General features: G+C 37.4%; 2 protein-coding genes and 1 long non-coding RNA gene across 3 annotated transcripts; 1 reads left to right on the top strand and 2 right to left on the bottom strand.

Annotated features, from left to right (window-relative positions):
- LOC109824222 (protein FAR1-RELATED SEQUENCE 5-like) lies at window positions 4-3065 on the bottom strand. Its single transcript, XM_020390757.1, has 6 exons — window positions 2833-3065; window positions 2206-2276; window positions 1691-2118; window positions 701-1577; window positions 172-235; window positions 4-73 (listed from the first exon to the last, which is right to left on the bottom strand). Exons 1-6 carry the CDS (start codon window positions 3063-3065, stop codon window positions 4-6), a joined length of 1743 nt encoding a protein of 580 aa, XP_020246346.1.
- LOC109824221 lies at window positions 14166-15203 on the bottom strand. Its single transcript, XM_020390756.1, has 2 exons — window positions 14809-15203; window positions 14166-14679 (listed from the first exon to the last, which is right to left on the bottom strand). Exons 1-2 carry the CDS (start codon window positions 15201-15203, stop codon window positions 14166-14168), a joined length of 909 nt encoding a protein of 302 aa, XP_020246345.1.
- On the top strand, window positions 17196-18663 carry LOC109824051. The gene is made up of 2 exons (XR_002242540.1): window positions 17196-17437; window positions 18227-18663. It is a non-coding gene; the product is annotated as an uncharacterized LOC109824051 (long non-coding RNA).

Below are 27153 nucleotides of genomic sequence, written 5' to 3'. Positions count from 1 at the left end.
ATATTATTGCTTCTGCTTTTCACAGAACAACTTCCAAATGCTTCTAAAACCCTGCTGAAACACCAGGATTGAGCTGCAAATCATATAAGCTCAAATCACAAGAAACATATGCAACCAAAGTAGCTGAATAATCATTACAAGATAGCTGCATATAAGCTCAAATCATATTACAAGATAGCTGCATAAAAGAGAATTGAGCTACAACCAAAGTAGCTGAATATAAGCCACAGCAAAGCTACAAGCATCAAACAGAGTTACATCATGAGTTACAACATCAAACAGAGTTTCATCAAAGACAGACTTAACCTCCAAAGTTACAACCAAAGTAGCTGAATATAAGCTCAAATCACATTACAAGATAGCTGCATAAAAGAGAATGCTCAACTTGTGTTCCAACCAGCCACCATTGATGCTATATATTCACTCGGATTTTACAAGATAGCTGCATAAAAGAGAAGAAATTTTAATCATTACCGAGAATTGAGCGTATTAAACTATATTCAGCTCTTCACATATGTGTAAACATATGCTGCAAATCATTACCTCAAAAATATTGAGCCCTTCATTACCGAGAAAATTTTAATCATTACCGAGAATTGAGCTGTAAATCAAATTACAAAATAATCATTACCGAGAATTTAATCAAACAGAAAAAGTTTCATGAAAAAATATTAATTGTACATTGGCAAGTTGACTTTACAGCTAGTTCTATAATGCCCGAGTTCACCACATTTGCTACATATACGTTTCTTCCTTTCTTTCTTTTCTTGTGCTTGTTCTAAACCTGATTGGATTCTAGTAGCATTGTGTGGACGACCTTTAGTCCTTGCAGGTCTATCAGGATCACGAACTGTAATATGAGGAATGTGCTCCATTGTATGTGAGATGGGTGCGGAAATTTGAGGAATATCCATCATTTGATATTGAGTTTCTCCAATTTCTTCTTCCAGTGATTCTATGAAATTTGTTAGCACATCATCTAGTTTTTGCATCTTCTCTTCTGAAGCAAATGCAAGCTCGAGCACATTATTGAATTTTGCTCTTAAAGCCCAAGATTTCAATAAATTAATCTTCTCTTCACAGCGTGTGATGTTTCTTCCAAATATAATATTACCAACCCCAATGTTACGATGTCGAGCATGTATAGTCCAACGGTGTAGGATGTAATGGTCGGGTAATGAATCCATCTGCATAGCTATCATTAGCGACAATATATGTCTACATACAACACCATTAGTTTCAAACAAAGCACAAGTGCAACAGAACTGAATATGACTAGATTGTTCATAAGTAACCACCTCCCATTTTTCTCTATCTGTAAACTTACAGATCTTGTATTCAACAATGTCCCCATCTTTTCTCAATTCTTCACAGAACTCTGTACCAAATCCTTTGAATTCAGTATGGAACACATCAAACATATTGCGTGTATACATTTCTCCAGCTTGGATCTCAATTGGATGTCCAAGGAGCATAACCGGCTTTGTGTTCAGACTCTTAAAATCTTCATGGGCTTCACTTAAGCGACGATGAGTTACTGCTTTTTCATATTGTGTCACAAACTCGTGTAACTGAGTCTGTGAGTTAACATACCCATCAAAAAATGCATTAATACTTTCACTCCTTTGGCTCGATCTCATTCCAGCAAAAAATTAAAATCTTCATGGGCTTCACTTAAGCGATGAGTTACTGCTTTTTCATATTGTGTCACAAACTCGTGTAACTGAGTCTGTGAGTTAACATACCCATCAAAAAATGCATTAATACTTTCACTCCTTTGGCTCGATCTCATTCCAGCAAAAAAAGTGTCCTTCAGATAACACGGCACCCAGTGTTCTCTGCATTTGTAAACTGTTTGCAACCATCCCTCCCCTTCTTCATTTATATCAAACTTCTCTTTCATCTCAACCCAATATCCTTCACATTGTTCAATTGAAGAACTATTATACCACAAGCCCCAATACCTTTGAAACTGTTCACCATAACGAGACCCCAAAGTAGGCAAATGATCCATAATGTGCTTTTGCATGTGCCAATAGCAATAACGGTGTCTTGTCGTTAGAAACACTGAGTGAATAGCATTACACATTGCTCTATCCTGATCTGTTAAAATAGCACCTGGTTCAATGCCATGCATGCATTTCAGTCATTCTTGAAATAACCACACAAAGGTATCTTCCTGTTCTTCGGCTAATAATGCACAACCAAGTAAAGTAGACTGCCTGTGGTGATTTACACCAGTAAATGGAGCAAATGGAAGACTGAACTTATTAGTTCTGTATGTCACATCAAAGACAATAACATCACTGAATTGCAAATAAGATGCTCTTGATCTTCCATCAGCCCAAAAAAACTCCTCATTTGTCCACTACTGTCTACTTCTATTGCAAAATAAAATTCTGGATCATTCGCTGTCATACTCTGAAAATGTCGAATGATAGATATGCATTCATGACCAATATTGTTGACTCTTTGGGTTCTGATATGATCAATGCACTGTTGTGATGTCACAAGTTCACCGTCTCTTCCATTGGTTGCATTGATAACGCGAGAAATAGTGGAAGGAGGCATACCTTCTTCTCGCAGACTATCAATAAGTTTTTTACATCTTTGAGTTTTATGAAATTATTGATGTGCTCTGTGCATTTTTGCTTTGTCTGGACTACTCAACACATGATTTATATGTTCTTCAACAAACCCCGTGACCTCCCACGATTTGTCCTCCATTAATTTAACTCGCATCATTGCCTTACATCCCACTCGGGTCTCTCGCCGAAGAGAGATCTCTATCTTGTCTATTAGATTTATAGCCCTCCTTTATCACAAACAAACTTTCTGTCTACCACTTCTCTAGTCTTGCGAGAGTAATTTACCGTGCTCTTCCTTATTCCAAAACCCATCAACAATGCATAAGAGTTATAATAATTATAAGCTTCTTCATAACTATTAAACTTCATTCCAAGTAGTGGTTTAGGATGATTTACAGTATTGGCCGCAATTTCACTTCCAATAACACTTGATTCTCTCATTCCGAACTCTACAGTAGTTGAATTCTCTGACTCCATTGAACTCCTAAAGAAGAAAATAAATTCAATAAAAACAAACTTAGTATTTCTATTGTGGTTAGAAATACAAACTTAGCTTATTAATTCATTGGGGAAAAATAGTTGCAAAAACCCACTTTGCATTCAAAGTCTATCTTATTAATTTGTTGTTTTCACGCAGAAATTTGATTAACTTTCACGCAGATAATTTTTCATTAGCAAATTCACTGTTATAGACTATAAATATAAACAATTTGATTAACTTTCACGCAGATAATTTTTCATTAGCAAATTCACTGTTATAGACTATAAATATAAACTAAGAACAAAATCTATTTGTAGCAGAAATTTGATTAACTTAGCTAATTCACTGTTATAGACTATAAATTCTCATGGGGTTATTATCCAAATCATTACTTAACTTCATATAATTATTTGTAGCAGAAATTTGATTAACTATGATGACGAACTTGTTGTAAACAACTAACAGAAATTTGATTAACTATGAACCAAGAACAAAAATCTATTAACAGAAATTTGATTAACTATGAACCAAGAACAAAAATCTATTGTAGCAGAAATTTGATTAACTATGATGACGGACTTGTTATCAAACAACTAACTCAATCCAACTAACAGGAATTATTATTGGGTTTTTATTGGGATGGGATTTCACCTGAGAGAGGATAGCTCAGAGGGAGGAGGACGGAGAAGGATGAGCGGATCTGGCTCACGAACTCTGGCTCAAGACGACGAGATCAGCACCAGATCGACGGCGATATCAGCACCATATCAACGGCGAGATCAGCACCAGATCGATGGCGAGATCAGCAGCACAACGACGAGATCAGCAGCACGACGACGAGACCGAGGGAGGATGAGGACGAGTCCGAGGGAGGATGACGACGAGAGTGATGACGGCGAGATCAGCATCACGACGTTCGAGAAAACGGCGGCTCAGAGGGCTGATCTCGTCGGAGGAGGATGCACAGATTTGGGGAAATGTGAGAGATTGAGAGGAGCGCTGATCTCGTCGGAGGAGGGCTGATCTTGTCGGAGGAGAAAGCGGCGGCTCAGAGAGATGAGCGTTGTTTTTCACTTAATAAATAAATATATATATATAAAATATACACATTTTTGTCTTTCACTTTAAAAAAAACAACAAAAATTCGGCCCATATTCACTAGCCCATAAGAAAGAAAAAAAAGAAAAAAGAAATTGAAGAAAAATCGTATTTGGGTCGGCTGGCCCAAACGCCAGAAATTTGGGCATCGATGTTGGCATCGATGCCCATCATCGATGCCCGTATCGATGCTAACATCGATGCGCTGGCTATTGGAATAAAAACCCTTCAACTTCCTTCTCTTTCATTCCATCTCCCCAAAACCCGATTTCCCCCTTTCTAAAACCCTAATTTCACCCATCAAACTTATATAGAATCAAGACCACTTGGAGGGATTTTTCTTCAATTTCTTGGGCTTCTTCCTCATCTCCCCAAGGTATATTTTCTAACTTGATCTTGTAATTTCATTTTTTTAATTTTTGAATGAATACATGGATGATCTAGTGGATGAATCATGAATAGTTTTGGATTATTATCATAGTTTGGTGTTGATTCATGATAAAAATTGATCAATTTGACAAATTAAGGGTATAATTGGGGATTTTGTCCAAAATCCGAAAATTTAGGGGGTTTATACAAAATCCAAAAATTTCTTAGGGGGTTTTGTGCAAAAACACAAAAATTTGAACTTGGAATTCAATTGAGGATATCTTGTACAAAAATCTAAAAAAAATTGGGAATAGTTTGTGTAAAAATCGAAAATTTCAAAAACAGGGTGTTTTATGCAAATCCAAAATTTCTTGGGGGTTTCATGAAAAATATGAAATTGGACTTTGGGATGTTTTGTGCCAAACTGAAAACTTTCAGACATTCAACTTGGGTATTTTACCAATAAATTCCAGTTGAAATTTGAATTTGGGATGTTTTGTGCAAATTTTGAAAATTCAAACATTCACAGTTCAACTTATGAAATATGAGTAATTGGTCAAATAAAAGTTAAAATTGGGTACTTCTCACATTCGAAAATTTGTATTGGATAATTGAGAATGTTTTATTCAACATTTATAAGGTTTAGCTTATAATTGTCATATCAACATGTATGCTTCACTGATCAAGTTATCAAAATTTTGATATTTTTCGTTCTAAAAGAATAATTTTGAGGATTTTTTTTGTTAAAACGAAATTTTGATAACTTGAAATTAACTCATATTGAACAATTTATAGCTAATTTTTTAAAAAAAACTTGGGATTTTGTTATTAAAATGTTTTTTTTTTCTTTGTAGATGCCCCCGAGAAAGAAATCCCGAGCAAGTTCATCATCCTCTCAAGATCCTTTTAATACCGATATAGATAGACCCATAATTTTGGCCAGAATTGTGGGTCTTAATGTTCATTTTGAGAGGTTTTCAGATGAGTGTTTTACAGACATCAATCCACAATCACCATGTTAACTGCAGTAGGTCTTAGGAGCATGATGACTAAACCCCTAGAGAAAGCAAATATTTCATTAGTCCATGAGTTCTATTCTGGATGGGAAATTGATCCAGATAGAGAATTTTTAGCTTTTTCTATAGTGAGGGGTGTTAGGGTTGTTTTCGATCTTTCCACTATCTGTGCTACCCTTGATCTTGCAGAACCACCCACTGATGTACCAGATTACTTCCACTTAGCCTCCACATTACAGCCTGGTACATCAGAATACAATAACATGTCTACAACCTTGTGTGGGAGGATCTTTACATCTAATTTCGGTTCAGGAAATCTCAAACCAAAATACAGATTACTTAATCTTTTCCTGCACTTTGATTTGAAACCCACCACTGCATATTCTGTTATTACCCCCCACGACATTCTCCTTCTTTTTTGGATAGCCACTGGTCAGCGGTTTGATGTAGCAAAAATTATATTTGTATGGATGCACTCATCAGTGGAGGGTGTGTTGGATTGGGTCAAGACACAGTCTGCATCATGAACTCAGATTTACCCCTATTTCATCACTAGACTCTGCCATAGATTTTATGCTCCAGTATTTGCAGAGGATAGGTTAGAAGCAGGGAAGGGGTTACTAAATGATCAGACTGTGAGGAGGAGCATTTCAGGGCGAGATCAGTCCGGTCCTTCAGGTAGAGAGCCTCCTCAGCACCAGTCAGATACACATGACCCCATTCGAGAGAAGATGGATAGGATGCAGAGTCGTATGGAAAGGATGCAGATTTAGATGCACAGGATGCAGCGTCAGATGCACGAGATGCATTGTCAGATTGGCTACTCAACCGAGACATTGGCATATTTGGCGAGAGGATGACAAAGAGAACATGGAAATACATATGGACTTCCACCTGAGCTTCATAGTTTTATCACACCATTTCAGTCAGATGATTTCCCAGGAGAGGATGAGGCGGGACCAAGTTCAGCAGCTGTCGCTGATGATGTGGATGACGATCTACCAGGAGATGAGCAGTGAGGGATGTTCTTTTTATTTTACCCATTCTTTGATTTTTATTTCGGCATGTACTTATTAAACTGTGATATTTTGGATATTATTGTCAGTATTTGCCTTGAGGACACTGCAAAATCTGAGTATGGGGGTGTAAGCTAGTTAGCTTTTTGTTTATATTTTCCTAGCTAGTATTTTGTTTCAGTAATATTTTTTTAGCATTTATTTTTTGTTAGTTTTAAGTAAACAAAACTTGCCAATTAATAGAGTTAAGTAATAATTGATCTAATTGATAGATTTTTAAATATTCTAATTCCTAGTTAGTGATATACTCAAGTTTACCTTTTATGATAACTCCAAATAAATTTCTTAAGAAATAATTTTTTAAAGTAGTATACTTTACTTAAGCCTTAATTTAGACTTTTAATTAAAAATAATGAAATTTTTGCATTCTTAACTTAGCGTTGAAAATATTTTTCAGGTTATCTTGATTTACACATTTTTTTCCAGACTATATATATAGTTACACACATATATATTAAAAAAAACTAGGGAAAAATGTTTTAAGGCCAAAAAAAAAAGATCCGGTTGTGACTAGGCCCCCTGTATTTTTTTTTGTGTGATCAAGCCCCTAATACCCAACTCAATAATGTTTCAGCCCCTTTTTCATTTCCCAGACAACTCTGAGAGCACAGTTCGTCTCTAAAGACGAAATTACCCTTGTAACTGTTCGCCCCCAAATCTGCCCTCCCTCTTTCTCTCGCTCGCGCTCTTTTCTTTGCAGACCCACAAATATCCCAAAAACTCGAACCTCCTTCAGCTTGCGAACCCAATTTGAAAACCCTAGTTTGACTCTAGCGGCCAGGAAATCCACAAGGAAAATGCCGAAGAAAATTATAAGAGAAATGGCTAAGAACCCTAAACGACGCAAGGGTGAAGTAGACCAGATTCAAATGGAAGTGGACGTTCGTCACCGGCGTCGGTTGGCACGACTTGCGCAGGAGGAACTACCAAACTTATCCCCCTCCACCTCCGCCTTGATATCTCACGCCAGCGGTTCTGTTCCGCCATCCTCTGATGATGAGGAGAGTAACGAGGCGATGGAAACCCTATTGAGCATGAAAAGTCAGGAAAATCGAGAGCGCAAGAGGATACGCTCACCGGAGGATGTGTTCATCTCAAAGAAGAAGTAAGTTCCCAATCAATTGAGGGTTTTTGAATTTAATTATTTTAAATGAGTGATAAGAGTCAACTTTTAGCTAATCATGTTAATAAAACGTGATTTTGACTATGTTAATGCCTTTACTGTTGATTGTTACGTAATTTAAAGTTGAACCACTTGTTAAGAGTAAACTGTTGTTCATCCAGGATAGTTGCTGCTTTAGGTGATATTAGGCCCAGTGCCTGTCTTGGAACATATTGTTCCTTCATGCAAAAACTGCAACCAAAACTGAAGAAGTGGCATTAGGATGCCTACAAGGGCTATAACTTTGAGCACTATGTGTTCTTTGGTCCCCCAACACGCGATCGACGGGCACTAGAGTATGTGCTCAGCCATTATACTGGCGAAACTGATGAGTTCTCTTTTCCCAACCCCAAGAGCGATTCTATATTTTCAGTGAAATTTGATGAAGAGTGGGTGCATACTCACACAGGCTTTCCCATTGATGGGGAGCTGATCTACGGGAATAGAGACTCTCACAACCGACTTTGGAGGCAATACTTTGAAGATAAGAAAGAAATGCTAAAGGCCAAGCCAAAGGCAAAGGCAAAGGCCAAGGCTACACCAGAAGCTGGTAGCATGATGAGATATGTCGAGGAGTTACTGGAAACACTTGTTGAGTCCTCTGATAATAAGGACATTGAGGATTTTGTGCTGCTTTAGATATTGTACCAATGTGCAACGATTTGGTGCCCCAACAGCTCTCAAGGCATCCCAAGACAATTGTTTCAATATGTAGATAGTATCGAAAGAGTGAAGACCATTGCGTAGGGTAAATTTATTTTTGATAAGACGAAGAGAGACATTCAAATTGTTGTTCAAGGGATGAGGAAGCCAAGGGTTACATACGTACCTGGATGCATGCCGCTCATCCCTGTATGTTGCATGATCATCTGGCTTGACATTTGATCTAGTTAATAGGAGTCATGGTAACATGCATTAGAAAACATGTACAACATTGGACGTTAATAGGTTAACATGTTAAAATCAACATGTTAACATGAAGTTTGACATATAAAAGTAAAAGTTAACATTAATAGGTGAAAGTTAACATGTTAACATAAACTTTAACATATAAAAATTAAAGTTAACATTAATAAGTGAAAGGTAACATGTACCCAGTAATGTTAACATGGGTTAGTGAAGTGAAGGCTAGCTATTTAGTATGTTGTAGTTCAAGAAAGAGTTATGCAAGTTAACTATTTTGACAATTGATCCTTCGATTCTGACAGCTTTGGTAGTTTGAGATGACTGGCATTAAAAAACCAGCCCTAAACTTGAGGTGGAAGCCTCCGATGACCAACTGGGTAAGGGTCGGAGGGACGGCTGGATCGCTGAGGATGGAGACAATCGTCTCTAAGGCCAAGAAAGCAAGCATAAAACTTGAGGAGAAACCAATTTCACTCAGCATTGGATGGGGTGAAAAATACCCTCAAAGGGAGCCCAGCAGGAAGAAGATTGAATTCACTCGCTTTGGGAAAAATAGAAGCGCAACGTCCGGGAAGCAAGAGAAGAAAAGAAGTAATGGGCAGACCAAAGAGCAAACTAGGCCGAGAAAGATGAACGAGGAAGAAAAGCAGAAGGCTGGGAAGCAAGAGAAGGTGATGGGCAGACCAAAGAGCTCATCTGTGGGTTACGTAAGCAGCAATGACTCTTTACACATCACGACATATTTACATTGAGTTAAATATTTTATCGTTATCATTAATTCATTTTCAATTTGCATTGTTTCATGTTAACTTTCTTTTATGGGTTTTCATAACTATTCTGCTTAATCTTGTGGATTTATATGGGTAAAGGGTATATGGTTTACTTTTCAGATTTTGTCCCAGCATATCGCTGATGCTTTTTCAAGAGAAGATAAAATAGATAAGTTGACACCTGTAGAGCAAATTCATTTTTGGAGGAATACGACCAATATAAATTGGAAATTGCTCCACGCTGTCAAGCGTAGCAAGCACCTTCAATGGGATGCTTGCTCCCAGGAGATACATAGGTTGAACAAGAAATTGGAGCGCTATGAAGGGATCGAAAACTTGATTGACCCCGAAGACCTGAAGAAAAATGTGAGGGAACTTATGTCACAAAATGATAGGCATAAAGGGTATGCACAGAGGAAAATAAGAAAGAGTTTTGATTCTAATGATAGGGGTGATATGGGTGATGATGGAATTTGTTTTTATTATGACGATGTAACGAACATTGGTAAGGAAGCTTCTCATATTGCCAAGGCTGTTGCGCAAACAGAGAAGGAGGCAGAGAAAGGTGAATGTCAAGAAATGGAGGTTGCGTATGTGGAGAGAAGGAGGCAGAGAAAGGTGAATGTCAAGAAATGGAGGTTGCGTATGTGGAGAAAGCCGTGCATAGCGAGGAGGATAAGAAAGAGGAAGGAATGTCAAGAAATGGAGGTTGCGTATGTGGAGAAAGCCGTGCATAGCGAGGAGGATAAGAAAGAGGAAGGGAGAGAAGATGAGAAGAAAGAGGAAGAGCAAGAGCTGGAGATGAAAGAGGAAGAGAAGGAGGCAGCGAAGGAGGAATGGCAAGAGATGGAAGTTGAGAATGTGGGGAAAGCTGTGGCTAGTGAGGAGGATAAGGATCAGGTGCAAGTTTATCGGGGACCAAGTACCAGAAAAAGGACTCGCTCACATCTAGTCCGAACCCCTTTCACTGAAGGAAAGAAGAAGGACGGTCGTCCAGATCTAATTAACATATCACCACACAAGGATGAAGAGAGGGAGAAAATCAGGTTCTATTGTAAGCCTGAGGAATGCACTTGGGATTTTCTTGGGAAGAGGAAAATCAAGAAGAAGGAGGAGGCTCTATTGAAGTTGCTAAACGAGGGTATTCCCAACGTTAATGATTTTAGCATACGTGTGATTGATAGTGAAGGAACCTTCGTTCACAACTTGAGAGTGCCTCAGCATATAGCAGCAAAGCTCACACCAGACGAGAACAGATGGCTCTCTCAGTTCTGCAATGAAACAGCCCATCAGTAAGTTTAGACATTCTGATTAACCGTGGTTACAACATGTTAACTTTCATTGTTACATGTTAATGATTATAGGTTTATATTAACTTTCATTATTACATGTTAATGATTATAGGTTTATGTTAACTTTCATTATTACATGTTAATGATTATAGGTTTATGTTAACTTTCATAGTTACATGTTAATGATTATAGGTTTATGTTAACTTATACCTATTTGTGCCAACGTTTGCCAAATCATGTTTATATTTGCAAATCCAGTTAACATATAGCCTGGTTTATGTTAAGATTTGGATCTTATTGTTATGTTTCGGGTCACGTATTATTGTTAAGACATTGAACAGCAGCATTGATTTAACGGAGCTTCTTTCTCTTCTACGTGGCGGGCGTATCGATGACCTTGCAAGTTCAATATGTTACTCTCAATATGTTAATCTTTTACGCAATACTTGGATTTACTGCATGTTGAGATGTTATGCAATCTAATTTGCATCTTCTGTTAACAGGTCATGGAAGCTCTTGTAGATAGGCTCAGCACATGGCTAGAGAGGCCAGAAATTGGTTCTGTTGGCATGAAATATGGGGTCGTGTCAGCATTTTTCTGCGTAAGCATTAGCTTCAAACTCCCAATGTTTTTAACTCCTGTTTACAAATGGCTTATCATTATTTGCTTGGCAATACAGCATAGCATTTATGCAGTGAACCCAGATTACGCTCATTTATACACCTCGTTCACACAAAAGCATGTCGCCGCAAATAAATCAGTACTCCTTATCCCGCTTGTGCGGCATGACCACTGGCATGTTGTTGAAGTAAGGTTGGACGAGGATGTTATCAAGCATTACAGCTCTGCAGGCCACAGTGCATACCTGGAGCCAGTAAATAAAGTAATTGATTTCATGGATCACATAAATGCTGGTTTTGATCCCAATAATGTTTGGAAGAAGTTCCGATATAAAGCCGTCCCTTGCGAGCAACAGCGTGGAATGTTAGTGTTTCACACACTTAAACATTTTCATTTTATTCAGCATCAAATATATAACTATCTTTCCAATGTATATGATGTAGGTTTGATTGTGGGCTTTTCGTTCCTTTATATATAACGGCTATAATACAAGGGACTGATACCAGTCAGGTAACTAATCCCGCTGATGAGGCCGACGTCATCCGTGCCAAGCTTGCAGCTGAACTCCTAATTGAAGGATGAGAACAGAAAAATTACGTGGATGGGCTAGAAAAGGATGGGTGAATGATGTCAGAAAAAGTTATGTATTGTTTTGATTGTTGTGGGAGCAAAACTATCAGGCATATTAATTTAGATGTATAACTAGAGAAAGGTTGTGTAACTGGTTGCTAGTTAAGATGTTATGTGGTATCAAAACTTTTTATTTAACTGGTGGGTAGGTTGGACGAGGAGATGTAAGAAACTGGTTGTTTAACTGGTTGACAACGGAATCTTTGTTGCTAAAATGTTTGAAATGCAATACATAACAGGGCTATAAGGGATGATAGTATATGTCACTGATGTTCCGACACAAAACTTGCATACCACTATCAGTTAGAGTTAACATATAGCTCTGAAACTTAACCACTATACGTAATAGTTAACATGTAGCTCTAAAACTTGACCACTATTAGTTAGAGTTAACATATAGCTCTGAAACTTAACCATTTATAGTAAACGTTAACGTATACACGTGATACTTGACCAAATTCAGTTAGAGATGACAAAGATGATGGATATTAGAACCATACAAAAACAACACAGGAAGAATGAACAAAGTTTCCATTTTTCAACTTCGCGGTTTGCTTGCTTCAGTGCTTTCTTCAACTGCTTTGCCTTGACCGTCATATCATCTTCAACGGGGACTTCTGGCAATCTGGAGTATTCCTACTTTCCATTGCATCTTCACTGTGAGCCCAAGCGAAAAACTTGCATTGCCTCTTTGGGAAATTTGCACATCCCCAGAAGTATCTACCCTTGTTCCTCCCATTTTTGCACTGCCTCATGGGAGTTGGAATGTTACAAAAACAACATACATCTTCCCATGACTGAACACCCTCTGACGTTTTCATCTCGCAATCTCAAGAGGGAATGAAGGGAAAGTTAGAACTTCTATTAAGCTTATAACTTTCCTATGTGCACATTTTATATTGCATAAGGAACAACTTACTAGCCGTTGGAATATGGCTGTTTGAAATGACTGGTTGCTAGCCGTTAGAACAGTGACTAATATGTTGGAGAAGTCACCTATTTAAACTCAAAATCTTGACATGACAGGTGAAGATCTGAAAATGTCTCTCATGCTTGCAGTTTCTATTAACAGCATGAACAAAATGAATCTAACAGGCATTATCACATATTACAAAAGTACAACGCTATATACTTAACAACTTTAAAACCATCTATATGTCTCATACAAAAGTATTGTTGTTAGAAGCTGAAACACACTAGTCACGGATGGGCTCATTGCAGGTTGCTCTATTGTGACCTTCAACTTTGCACCGAGAACATTTGACAGGCCGTTTGTATATGGTTCTGTTGTTTATGCGTCTTGTTCTATTTCTTCCCCTTCTCTTAGTGGTAATTGGTGGCAAAATCTGGATTTCATCCTTGGGCACACTCCGCTTCTCATAGTCTGGTATGGGATATAATATTTCGTCGTAGCTCTTCTTAAACGCTTCTACGGACATGAACCAATCACAATATTGATATACATCTCTTTTCATATAAATAATGACTGCACAAGTATGGAAACAAGGAATACGGAAATCAACGTGAGTGGTTCTATGTGATTGCACTTCGAAAATATCCTCTCTAGATTGCCTAATCTCTAAAGTGCGCCCTTTTTCCATATTTTCTCTAACAATCTGCTCAGCTTTAGGACAAAGATAGCTTGTCCACTTACACGCCATTATCCGTCTGTTGTTCATGCGAGTCATAAGTTGTTTTCAGATATGCTCCACCATTTGTAGGATACGTAACAAACGGGCTTCACGTATCCAGCTGCTAAAGGATTCTGCGACATTAGAGGTTACATGGCCATATCTGCAAAGGACAACATATAGGAAGTATGATGGACATATAATATGTTATCTTCTTAACAAGTGACCATAAAACTTAACCTATACTGCTAAAGGCTAACATAAAAACATCATAGTTAACATATATTGGTGAAAGTTAACATATATCAGCGAAGGTTAACCTATAAAAAGGATACTTCACATATATGCATAACAGTTAACATCAACCGCAAAACGTCATAATGATTGAATGCATACCTAATGCCAGGGAAGAAGACATTTGCCCAATGCTCTGGCGAGTAATTAATTACAATCTCATATGCGACTGGAGCCATCTCATAAATTTCCTTCATGTAGTCGTTCCATTCCGCTATAGTGTATTTATATCAAGCAGTTTGGAGCAAATTCCCCAAAACCTGTGTGTCCTTTGCCTTCATTCCCAAATCCTTGAGCTTTGATCTAAAGTTTTCAACTAGATGCAGAACGCAGCGTGAGTGAATTGCTTTAGGTAAATATTCTCTCACGGCTTCTCGAATCCCCTTGTCGGCATCAGAAATAATTACCAATTGGTGAGGGGGATTGTACGGGTCCAACCTTTCATACAGTATGGACCATAGGTCTTGTAGGAACCATCTCCAATTATCAACATTTTCTTGATCACATATACAATACGCAAGTGGAAATATCCCTTGGTCTCCGTCGTAGGCTATGGCGCTCAGAAGCATGCCTTTATATCTGTCTTTCAAAAAGGTCCCATCCAAAAATAAAAGGGGTCTACACCCATTTAAGAAACCCTGGATGCAAGCAGCATAACATATAAACAGTCTTCTGAACCTTCCTTCATTCTGGTCAATGCAAATGTAGCTTCCTGGATTCGTTTGCTTCACCATTTGCTCATACCTGTACAACAATGCCGCTTCTGGACATGTAAATAAATATAATACATTGGAACATAAGGGTAATATATTAACATTAAAGCGACTACGATAAACATTTGTACACAAGTTATAAATTAACTGTAATATTTACCATCTTAATTGATCATAAGCCTCATAACTATCACCATACATATCCTGCTGCGCTCTTTCTTTGCCCCACCATATGTTACTGTATTCAAGTCTCAATCCAAATCGAGTGAGGAAGTTCTTTTGCACATCAATTGGGCGGATTTCAGGTCGTGCCTTTAATACCGATCGCAATTGGGCTGCTATGAACTTGCGAGATGCTCTTGATTGCCCTGACAAGTTAGAATGTTGTCCGCAACTGTGTTCATTCACAAACCTTTTGATTTTCATTCTTTTATCATTTTTAACAGGAGCTGCAAAGAGCATCCAAGGGCATCCATACGTCTCCTTATATCGACAACAAACGCGGATACGTTTGGGTTCATTCTTTAGAAATTCATATTCAAATTTTTTGGCCATGGAATAGTATTGCAAAGCTAGTCTCAATTCAGTTACGGTTTCAAATTGTTGCCCCTTTTCAGTTAATGCTGTGTGCCACCATTAAGGAATGCTCGAAGTGTTATTGAGAATATCATCAGCCCTCATTACAATCTCACCAGACGGAAAATCAGTTTGGATTCTCTCTGAATTGGATGCATTTCCTGGAGGAGGACAACTATAATCTGCATTCAAAGAGGCATCCCTGTTGCACAATTTAATCAAATAGTGAGATATCCTGCACACTATGTTAAATAATCTTCTTATAATTTAAGTTAACAGCACTATGATGAAAGTTAACAATATGAATGGTTAACACAGCACACCAAAAGTTAACTAACTGGGTGTAAAATTAACCATTTTGAGTAAAACTTAACATAGAGTAGTGGAATTTAACAGACAATGGACATGGTTAACACAGAAAGACGAAAGTTAACATGTTCAAGAAAAGTATAACATGTTCCAATGAGAGTTAACATGTTCATATAATAGTTAACATATATCTTAGATAATTAACCTGTAAGCTGAAGGGTTAAAATGTACCCATCAGCGATGACAACTATTTTTCCCCAAAGTAGCATCGAAACTTGAAATCACAATTTCAACATCCCACATATCCCAGTTTCAAACAAGTTTATTCTATTACTTACAAATCAGTAATAACTTTCTATTTTTTCCTCAGGAGTAGGACACTACTTGGCATCAACATCTTGCATTTTAATCAGAACAATTCTTGTTATTTACTTGCGTTCCAACGTGCACTTCAAATCATGCAGAATATAGCATTATCGCCTGACGGCACCATGCTCATCAACTCTTTGGAACCCGTTGGGGGTTGTTCAAATTTATGACGACAGTTATACGGTTACATTCAGGGGATTTAAAGCCCAGAGGGGTGATTGAAAGTTGACCAAAAGATAACAGTGTTTACATCACACTAAGCATAATGTTGTAAAGAGTTTATTAATTACTTACATTTCGCTAATAACTTTCTGATTCTTCCCTGACGTGGAACACTCTACATTAACAGCAGCCTGCATATGAATCTCTGTACAACCAATATTTCGATTATGCTCCAACATGCACTTCAGGTCATCTTCGTTCTCAACCGAAAAACTCAGGTTGGGGTGCCTCTCAGATTTATATATCAAGGAAAAAGAGCCATACCATATTTCAGTTCATAAAAGCTTGTTGTTGACATTAGCTTCATAAATATGGCATTCTCGCCTAAAGACACCATGCAAATCAAGTCATCGGCGGCCATTGGGTGGTTGGGAGTTATGAGGACAGTTAGAAGACAGTTATGAGGAGGTGAGGAGTAATTGAGGGGATTTCAGCCGCATAAGCGTGGTTGACAGTTGAAGAACATACCCTAATTTCATTAATGAGAGAGTGAGAGCTAGAACTAACCGATTTATAATAAAGGCTGATGAAGCAGCACAGTAATGGAGGGAGCGCGCGCTTTTTTCCCTCGCTTTCCTCCGTCGCTTCGCCTTAAATACGATGGGAGCGGTCGCAGCCAAAGGAGGAACCCATTTAGCCGGTTTTCCTATGAGAGAGATGAGGGTAATTTAGGTATGTTGGTCAAAATACACCCAAGACATGTATATGAATGGGTTTCTAGGACTGGGCCACATTTTTCACTATTTTATGGGGCTAAATGCTAAGGGAATTATTTGCTAGGTCTGGGCCACAACCGGATCTTTTTTTGGGGGCCTTATAAAAGAAGAGTGCGGAAAATGAGCACAAAAAAAACTCTTAAATTCAAGGTGATTCTATCTTATAAAGCCTAAGTTGACTGAGTAATTAAGCTCAAGGAGTATCTCTATACTTAATGAGCTAAGCCCAATTGGGTTGGGATTCATTGACCCAAAACTTGTTAAATAGTCACTTAGCTCTCCCAAAAATCGGCCTCACCCTCGTACGAAGTCCGCCGCCGACGGGAGATCAATACGGCGTCGACCGCCGCCGACGAAGAACCGTCGAACTTCGCCGGGTCTCGTGCTCGAGCCTCAGCCCCCACCCCCGACGAGATCTCGTGCTCGAGCCGTCGAACTTCGCCGGGTCTCTCTGCAGGATCTCTAGTTCGCTCTCTCTCCCAGATCTCGTGCTCTCGCCGTGCCGTCGAACTTCCTCGAGCCACCGACCCGACGAGATCTCGTGCCCAACTCCCCCAGATCTCGTTCGTGCCCAAAAATAGGGATTCGACGCTGTAGGTAAAGATCTCCATCAAAAAAATTGCAATTGTCATACTATCCCTTTTTCCCTATTTGTTAATTGGGATGTCATTCAAGTTGAAAACTTTACAGTTATAGCTTTCGATTGCTGATGTTGCGTAAATGAGAATAAAGTTGAGCAAAATAGACAGATTAGGGATTATGATTTGGGGTGATTTATTCAATTTTGCTATATACAGCCATTAACAGGACTTGAAAATAAATATTGTTTGAATTTAGGAAATGATAATGATGATCACAAATAATTAGCATTATCATTTGGTTGGTTAGCTAATTGAGAAACATCTCATTCAAATTATTGATATGACAGTTTGCTCTTGGTGGCTAGCATTTGAATTTTCTTCTTTCTGATTAGGTTTCTTGGAAACAAGTCTAAATCAAAAGTATGTCACAAATTAACCGCTGTTGAAGACTTTGATTATTGTTTCAGAGCTTAGCACAAATTATAGGAATTTACGTAGAAATTAGAGTGCCCATTTTTGCAGAAAATGGAAAATTCTTCAGTTGATTTTCAGTTGAATTGTCAGAGCTTAGCACAAATTATAGAATTGTAGAATAAGAGTATGCCCATTTATGTTGATTTTCAGAGCTTCAGTTGATATTCAGTTGATATTTATGTAGAAATTAGAGTGCCCATTAATGTTGATTTTTAGAGCTTAACATAAATTTTCAGAGCTTAGCACTCCTTTACATTACAATTTACTCAGAAAAAGTTTTCCTATGTCTCTTTCCAGTACATGTTCATGTTAAATTGCTCAAAATTTGTAGATTGAAATGGCTTCATCATCAACTGTGGAAGGTAACTCATGTGTTGAAGTGGATATTAGATTCATATTGAAACAATGCGATTGTGGAGAATTAGCAGATATGAAGATAACGAAGTCGAACAAGAACAATAACCGTGGTAGAATTTACTACTCGTGTAAAAGGCAAAAGTGCGGTTCATTTTTGGGCTGGTGCAAGATTTCATCAATTGAACAAATACCATTCGTCATTGCCCCACCAGAGGCTCGTGAGTTGGTTGTTGTACGTGAAAAAGTGTTGTGGAAATGGCTAACTATTATAGCTTTTTTGTTGTCTTTTTGTTTGGCCATGAAAGAAATTATGTGATGTAAACGATTTGTGGGAATGAAACAAGACTTTGTAACTGCTGTTGTTTTAACAATTGTCATCGGCTAATGCAATGAAAAGTTAAATGTTTAACTGTTGTTGTTTAAATGTAGACAGAAATGAGTTCATTTCCTGCCCTCAGTAATCAAACTGGATCTTTGAAGATCAGTAGTCCCAAAGTACCTAGGCAATCATTGACACTCTTTTTCTGATTTGTGCGCTAGAAATGGCTAACTAGTTCTAGGAAGCAGTATCTAGTTAGGTAACCTGCACTCTTGGACTTTCAAGGTTCTAGTTCCGTAAATAATGTCACTACCTTATATGTGTAGGTTTTCTAGGTACAGACAATGGAGATTTTCTTGTAAGGAGATTATAGAGGTTGAGTGGCCTTTGATTCTGCTAGTTCCAGAAGTTTAGTGGCATAGAGATGAAAGTATCATTAAGAGCATAAATATTAATAGCATTCGGTTGGAAAGAGCATAAATATTATGTAGCATTAAGAAAAATGTAATGAAAGTATCTCTCTTCAATGATGTATTCAATGATAGTCCAAGGATTCTTCTATGTGTTGTGCATCATTAATAAAAATCTAAGAAGTATTCAAAGATATACTCCAGGATAGCCATATAGTAAAACCCCTCTTGTTAAGAGGATATCTCCCTAGAAGCCAATGAAACAGTTAGACAAATACAAATTCATTCTCCAAGCTACAATAAGAAGTATGATCAATGCCATGAAATAAGATAAATACATCAAAAGCTAAGCATTCCAAAACAAAAGGACCCAACTTTGATATGAAAGCCAACAACTTTGAGAAACGTAGGGAGAAATTAAGTAGCAATCCTTACAATCAACAATTCTTACAACATTCTACTTGCGCATGAGTTGATTAAAAATTATGGGAGGAAGCATATTTCACCTAGAGTAATGCTCAACATTGATATAAGGAAAGCGTTTGATACATTCAGCTGGGAATTTCTGGAGGATATGCTGCAGGGCCTGGGTTTTCCTAGTAAGATGACAAATTGGGTTATGGCTTGTATCTCTACTCCAAAGTATTCAATTTCTTTAAATGGATCCCTCCATGGCTATTTCAAAGGGGAGAGGGGACTGAGGCAAGGTGACCCTTTATCACCTTATTTGTTCATCTTAGGGATGGAATACTTATCTAGGAGATTGGATAAGTTAAAGAATGAAAAGGACTTCAAGTATCATCCTAGATGTAGGAAGTTAAATATCACCCATCTTGTCTTTGCGGATGATCTTCTTTTATTTGCAAAAGGAGATATTCTCTCGGTGCAAAATTTGAATCAATGCTTGAGTGATTTCAGTGCTGCCACAGGACTTGAAGCCAATCCTGAGAAGAGTTCAATATTTTATGGAGGTGTATCTGATACTATCAAAACATCAATTGGAGACTGTCTGGGTTACAAAGAAGGGGTATGGCCAATCAAATATCTTGGAGTTCCTTTGTTATACAAAAGACTATCCTATGTAGACTGCCTCCCCCTCCTCAATAAGATTTCTAGTCAATTTCAGAACTAGATGAAGTGCAGAACTTTATCATATGCTGGAAGAATTCAGGTGATAAAAAGTGTGATACTTGGAGTTCAAATCTATTGGACTTCCAGTTATATTTTACCTATGAAAGTGCTCCATAAAATTGATGAACTATGCAGAAATTACTTGTGGGGGAATAAGGATCAGTCACTCAAAACTGCTCTTGTCTCATGGGATAAAATATGCTTATCAAAGGATCAAGGAGGCCTGGGTATTTTCTCTGCAGTAATATGGAATAGAGCCTCAGCTTTGAGGAATTTATGGTATATACATGTCAATAAAGAGCTGTTGTGGATTAGATGGATTCATGGAAACTACTTAAAAGATAAAAGCATTTGGCAAGTGCAGGCAAAAAATGGGGATTCATGGACATGGAAACAAATGTTGAAGACTAGAGACAGTTCTTTGATTCACTGTGGGGGGGAAGCTAACCTAAGTCACCTTATTGCTTCATGCTATAAAAACACCAAGTTTCATCTCTCTTCCCTGTACAGGATTCTTTCCCCCAATGTCAGCAAGGTGAAATGGCGAAATACTGTTTGGGGGGATATGAACTATCCAAAGCATTCTCTAATTTGTTGGCTTGCTATCCAAGATAGGTTGCTAACAGAGGATAGGCTGATGCGGAGGAATATTGTGACAGAAAACAATTGCTGCTTATGTTCAAACTCTGGTTTGGAGAGCAGGGACCACTTATTCTTTAGTTGTCCTTTTTCAAGTGAAGTTTGGAATCAAGTGATGAATTGGTTGCAGTTTAAATGGAAGTCTTGCAGCTGGAGATGCCTCCTTGACTGGTTCTGTACCAAGATAAGAGGTAAAGGGAACAAAACGAAAGTAAAGAGGCTGGCTTTTACTTCTACACTGTATAAAATCTGGTGTGAACGCAACAGTAGGATCTTCAAGCAAGAGTGCAAAAGCAAGGATCAGTTGGTGAAGGAAATCAAAATGGATATATTAATCATTACTCTCAACAGCTCCCTACCGGAAGATTTTAAAGAATGGATCAGTTCCCTATAAATAGCTAGAAGGATGAACTTTCCTGATACTTTGTAAATTTGATATCTCACATAGGAGGATCTTGATGTTCTTAAACTCATTACATTTGGTGAATGAATACAATATTTTCATTGACAAAAAAAAGGATACATAGAGGGGGGAAAAATAGAATAAATAAAAGTATAGTACACATTGAATTGGCCATGTCTCCATTTTCAATCCCATTAAGACTTGTTTCCATCACACATTTGTTCAAGTCAAGTTGGCGGAGTCTAGGCCTGTCTATTCGGCCCGGTCCGAAAAATCGGGCCCGGTGGCCCCGGGCCCGGGCCTGACTGGGCCAGGTTTTGTCTGTTTTCTTTATTTTTTTTAAAATTTTTTAAAAATTTTAAAAATCTTTTTAAAATTTAAAATATATATAAAAATTACAAAAAAATACAGAAAATAAAAATAAAAACAATCATATTATTAATAACTTGAAAGGACATAAATTATAAATACAAAAAAATTATAAAAATAAAAGATGATAAAAATAACTTCTTTATTAATAATCAGTAAATCTTTTACAAGTATAATTTATTTCGGAATTCGTCGTATCACAATAGATGAGTACATCCCAACTAGGTTGGCACCTACTCACCTATATCACTATTATTTGCAACTATTTCCAAAATAATGCATTATACATTTAAAGCTAAGACATAAAAATTACAATTTGATGAATATTGTTTAATCTTTATATCTATCTGCTAGTCACAACTCTTCAAATTTATCTTTAATTCTAGTCATCCGATCGATGCCTTGCGTTCGCTTCTCGTACCTCCACCAATCTTGTAAGCACATTACCGCTTGTAAAGTATATGGATCTAAGCATGTCCTATGATCGTCAATCAAACGTCCTGCTGTGTTGAAGGCGGATTCCGAAGCTACCGTCGAAACCTGTACTGTTAATAAGTCACGAACCATGGTGGAAAGTATAGGATATGAAACTGATCCATATACTTTCCACCATTGCAAAATATCTAAAGCATTTCCTTGACATCTAACTAAAGAAGCAGAAAAATATTCATCTATTTCAGAAACATCTAATCCTGATGAAGTTCCAGATCCACCAGTTAGTTCAGCTACCATTGCATACCTATCAAAACTTACACTTTTACCTCGACCTGTGCTCGAAGCTGAAGGTGCCGAAGCTGAAGACTGTTGTGTAGCTACACCATATCTAGCTGCATACTCATCATATAAGGTTTGAAAATAATTTCTAATAGCTAAATAATGAGTAGTAGCAGTAAGGGTGGATCCATCATCTAAGTCTATAATCTGTCCACCATACAATGATTGTAACAAACTTCGAAGGCCAATTTCCTTCAAGCATGGATCAATAAGAACACCAATACCAAAAATATGAGGAATAGGCCTAAAATACTTATTAAATTTACTCTCCATTTCAAAAATTATACTTCCAAAAATATCATCCATACGATATTTTGTAAAAAAATTTTGAATATTTAAAATTTGTAAAGCAGCTAAAGTAATAGTTGGATAATAACAACCAGATAATAACATAGTAGCATCATAAAAAACTTGTAACATCTCATTTAATTTACATATAACTGTCCATTCATCTTCAGTTATTCCATAAGCACTACCAGAGCTAGAACTAGAAGCATAAAAATTTATAAAATCATTTATAATTTCTTTATATTCTATTGCTACAGATAACATTGCATAGGTGGAATTCCACCTATGGCCCGACCCGGCCCGGCCCGGCCATAACGGTCACAAAGGTGACCGTTGCCCAGCCCGGCCCGGGCCAAATCTGGCCTAACGGCCAGATTTGGTCTTTTGACCGTTTTGCCCCTTAAAACGGTCAAAAAACGGCTATTTTTCGAGGGTTTTTTGGTCATTTACCTAGGGGGCTGCTTCTATAAATAGAGGGGGGGTTTCAATTCATTTTCTCACAACAAAACTCATCTATTTCTCTCTCTACTACTCTCTTATACAATCTTATACTATCTCATACTAATATACTATCCTATAATCTTTTGTATTTTCTAATACTTCCAACAAATGGCTTCTGGGTCTGATTATGAAGAGCAACATGCAACTCCTACCGATCCAGAGATGAGTCCTCCTACAACAACTCCTCATCCTACCGGTGTTAATCCTGAATCTGGTGGCGACGAATCTACGGCACCAAGAGCTCCAAAAAGGCCGAGGTCTGATGTATGGAATTTTTTTGAGAAGATAGACGTCACCAAGGATGAACACGGTAGGATCATCTCTCAGAATGCGAAATGTGCGTTGTGCGGCCAGATATTCAAAGCTCATCATAAGAGCGGCACCAACCATCTCAAACGGCATATTGAAAAACACAACAAAGGCCAAAATCTACAAGGTGATATCCGGCAGTCTATGCTTTCCCAATCATCCTCTTCAGGTACCCTCGGCAGTTGGAATTATGACGCTGCCCGAGCCCGGAAATGCGTAATCAGGTTTATTGTTCTTAAAAACCTTCCTTTTAAATTAGTAGAAGATGATGAATTTGAAGATTTATTTAGAGATGGTTTTTATCCTGCATTTACAAAATTTTCTCGTCAAACCTGTCAACGTGATATTTTAAAATATTATGTTGAGGAACAGGGAAAAATAATTTCTTATTTTAAAAATTTAAACTGCAAATTTTCTTTAACTTCTGATATTTGGTCATCTAGAGTGCAAACTGGTTATTTATGTATAACAGCACACTGGATTGATGAAAGTTGGAAAATGTTTAAAAGAGTTGTTTCTTTTATTGCAATTGAAGAGTCACACACTGGTATTAATGTTGCAAATTTAATTGTTGAAGAACTTATGAAACTAGAAATTGATCAAAGAATATTTACTCTTTCACTAGATAATGCAAGTAATAATAATGTAGCTGTTGATTTTCTGAAAATAACTTTGTCATTGCCATGTCATGGTGAGCTTTTTCATGTTAGATGTATCTGTCATATTTTAAATTTAATTGTTCAAAGTGCATTTTCTGAAATTAAACCCATGATAGAAAAAGTTAGAACAGTTACTAATATGCATAATGCTTCTGAAATGAGAATTAAAAGATGGAAACAATGTTGTAAAAGAAAAAATTATAAGCCTAGACTAATTCCAAAAGATGTTGACCATAGGTGGAATTCCACCTATGCAATGTTATCTGTAGCAATAGAATATAAAGAAATTATAAATGATTTTATAAATTTTTATGCTTCTAGTTCTAGCTCTGGTAGTGCTTATGGAATAACTGAAGATGAATGGACAGTTATATGTAAATTAAATGAGATGTTACAAGTTTTTTATGATGCTACTATGTTATTATCTGGTTGTTATTATCCAACTATTACTTTAGCTGCTTTACAAATTTTAAATATTCAAAAAAATTTTACAAAATATCGTATGGATGATATTTTTGGAAGTATAATTTTTGAAATGGAGAGTAAATTTAATAAGTATTTTAGGCCTATTCCTCATATTTTTGGTATTGGTGTTCTTATTGATCCATGCTTGAAGGAAATTGGCCTTCGAAGTTTGTTACAATCATTGTATGGTGGACAGATTATAGACTTAGATGATGGATCCACCCTTACTGCTACTACTCATTATTTAGCTATTAGAAATTATTTTCAAACCTTATATGATGAGTATGCAGCTAGATATGGTGTAGCTACACAACAGTCTTCAGCTTCGGCACCTTCAGCTTCGAGCACAGGTCGAGGTAAAAGTGTAAGTTTTGATAGGTATGCAATGGTAGCTGAACTAACTGGTGGATCTGGAACTTCATCAGGATTAGATGTTTCTGAAATAGATGAATATTTTTCTGCTTCTTTAGTTAGATGTCAAGGAAATGCTTTAGATATTTTGCAATGGTGGAAAGTATATGGATCAGTTTCATATCCTATACTTTCCACCATGGTTCGTGACTTACTATCAGTGCAGGTTTCGACTGTAGCCTCGGAATCCGCTTTCAGCACAGCAGGACGTTTGATCGACGACCACAGGACATGCTTAGATCCGTATACTGTACAAGCGGTGATGTGCTTACAGGATTGGTGGAGATACGAGAAGCGAACACAAGGCATCGAACGGATTGCTATGATTGAAGATAAATTTGAAGAGTTGGGACTAGCAGATAGATATAATGATTAGATAATATTCATAAAATTGTAATTTTGTTTTCTTAGCTTTAAATTTGAATTAAATTATTTCGAAAAAAGTTGCAAATGATAGTGATATGGGTGAGTAGGTGCCAACCTAGTTGGGATGTACTCATCTATTGTGATGCGACGAATTTCGAAATAAATTTATACTTGTAAAGGATTTGTAAAGGATTTACCGATTATTAATAAAGAAGTTATTTTTATCATTTTTTGTACTTGTAATTTATGTCATTTCATTTCAAGCTATTAATTAAATTTATGACATTTTTTATAATAATTTATGGTTTATGGTTTTGTTAAAATTAAAAAAAACAAAAAAAATTTCTAAAAAAAAATCAAACCGGGCCGGCCCGGTGTCCGGCCCGCTCAGGCCCGGGCCCGGGTCCGGGCTTGGGTTTTGCCCGGCCCGGGCCTGGTTTTCCGGGCCGGGCCGGCCCGGGCCGGCCCGGATGGACAGCCCTAGGGGGAAGCTAACCTAAGTCACCTTATTACTTCATGCTATAAAAACACCAAGGTTCATCTCTCTTCCCTGTACAGGATTCTTTCCCCCAATGTCAGCAAGGTGAAATGGCGGAATACTGTTTGGGGGGATATGAATTATCCAAAGCATTCCCTAATTTGTTCGCTTGCTATCCAAGATAGGTTGCTAACAAAGGATAGGCTGATGCGGAGGAATATTGTGACAGAAAACAATTGCTGCTTATGTTCAAACTCTGGTTTGGAGAGCAGGGACCACTTATTCTTTAGTTGTCCTTTTTCTAGTGAAGTTTGGAATCAAGTGATGAATTGGTTGCAGTTTAAATGGAAGGCTTGCAGCTGGAGATGCCTCCTTGACTGGTTCTGTACCAAGATAAGAGGTAAAGGGAACAAAACGAAAGTAAAGAGGCTGGCTTTTACTTCTACACTGTATAAAATCTGGTGTGAACGTAATAGTAGGATCTTCAAGCAAGAATGCAAAAGTAAGGATCAGTTGGTGAAGGAAATCAAAATGGATATATTAATCATTACTCTCAACAGCTCCCTGCCGGAAGATTTTAAAGAATGGATCAGCTCCCTGTAAATAGTTAGAAGGATGAATTTTCCTGATATTTTGTAAATTTGATATCTCACATAGGAGGATCTTGATGTACTTAATCTCATTACATTTGGTGAATGAATACAATTTTTTCATTGACCAAAAAAAAAACAATTCTTACAACGTTCCACATTTTTGAAACAAGCAACAACAATCCTTACAAGTTACATCAACAAACCATAACAGCAATAATCAACATTTTGAAAGGCATCCCCACTTTTTGCTGCTGCATCAACAGCTTTTCAACCATCAACCTCTGCCCTTAACAGCTGCTGCATCAACAACTTGCATCAACAACTTCTGTACACATATGCCAATGCAATGAATAAGTCATTTGTTTTTATACACTTAGCCTATGTCTGTTATTATGAAAAGATAAAGAATTGAGTATAAAGGGGCTTACTTCTTGATAAAACAAATTTCTGCACCACTCCTCGGGTTCATTCAAAAATATTCACATCCTCCCCATCTTCACTTGATATCTCATTACCCTCTTGCAAATTCACATCAACACATGTAGAAGACCTACATTATGTTAAAAAATATATATATATATCAAGAGAAATACTAGAATGTGAAAAATAAGACAACATAAAGAATAAAAGAATTATTACTTACGGATTTGTGAGTGCTGGAAAATTTCGCTTATCATGTGATTGGCCTACTTTACCACACCCGTGACAACGTCTCTCTCTTTTATTCTTGACTCTTGCCATTGCTTTCTCTTTTCCTCCTTTCAACCTTTGGCCGCACCCCTTTGC

This window comes from Asparagus officinalis, chromosome 9 (genome assembly GCF_001876935.1).
Source record: "Asparagus officinalis chromosome 9, Aspof.V1, whole genome shotgun sequence".
NCBI lineage: Eukaryota > Viridiplantae > Streptophyta > Magnoliopsida > Asparagales > Asparagaceae > Asparagus > Asparagus officinalis.
The sequence above is the reverse complement of the archived record's forward strand: the minus strand, read 5'-3'. Positions and strand labels throughout refer to the sequence as shown.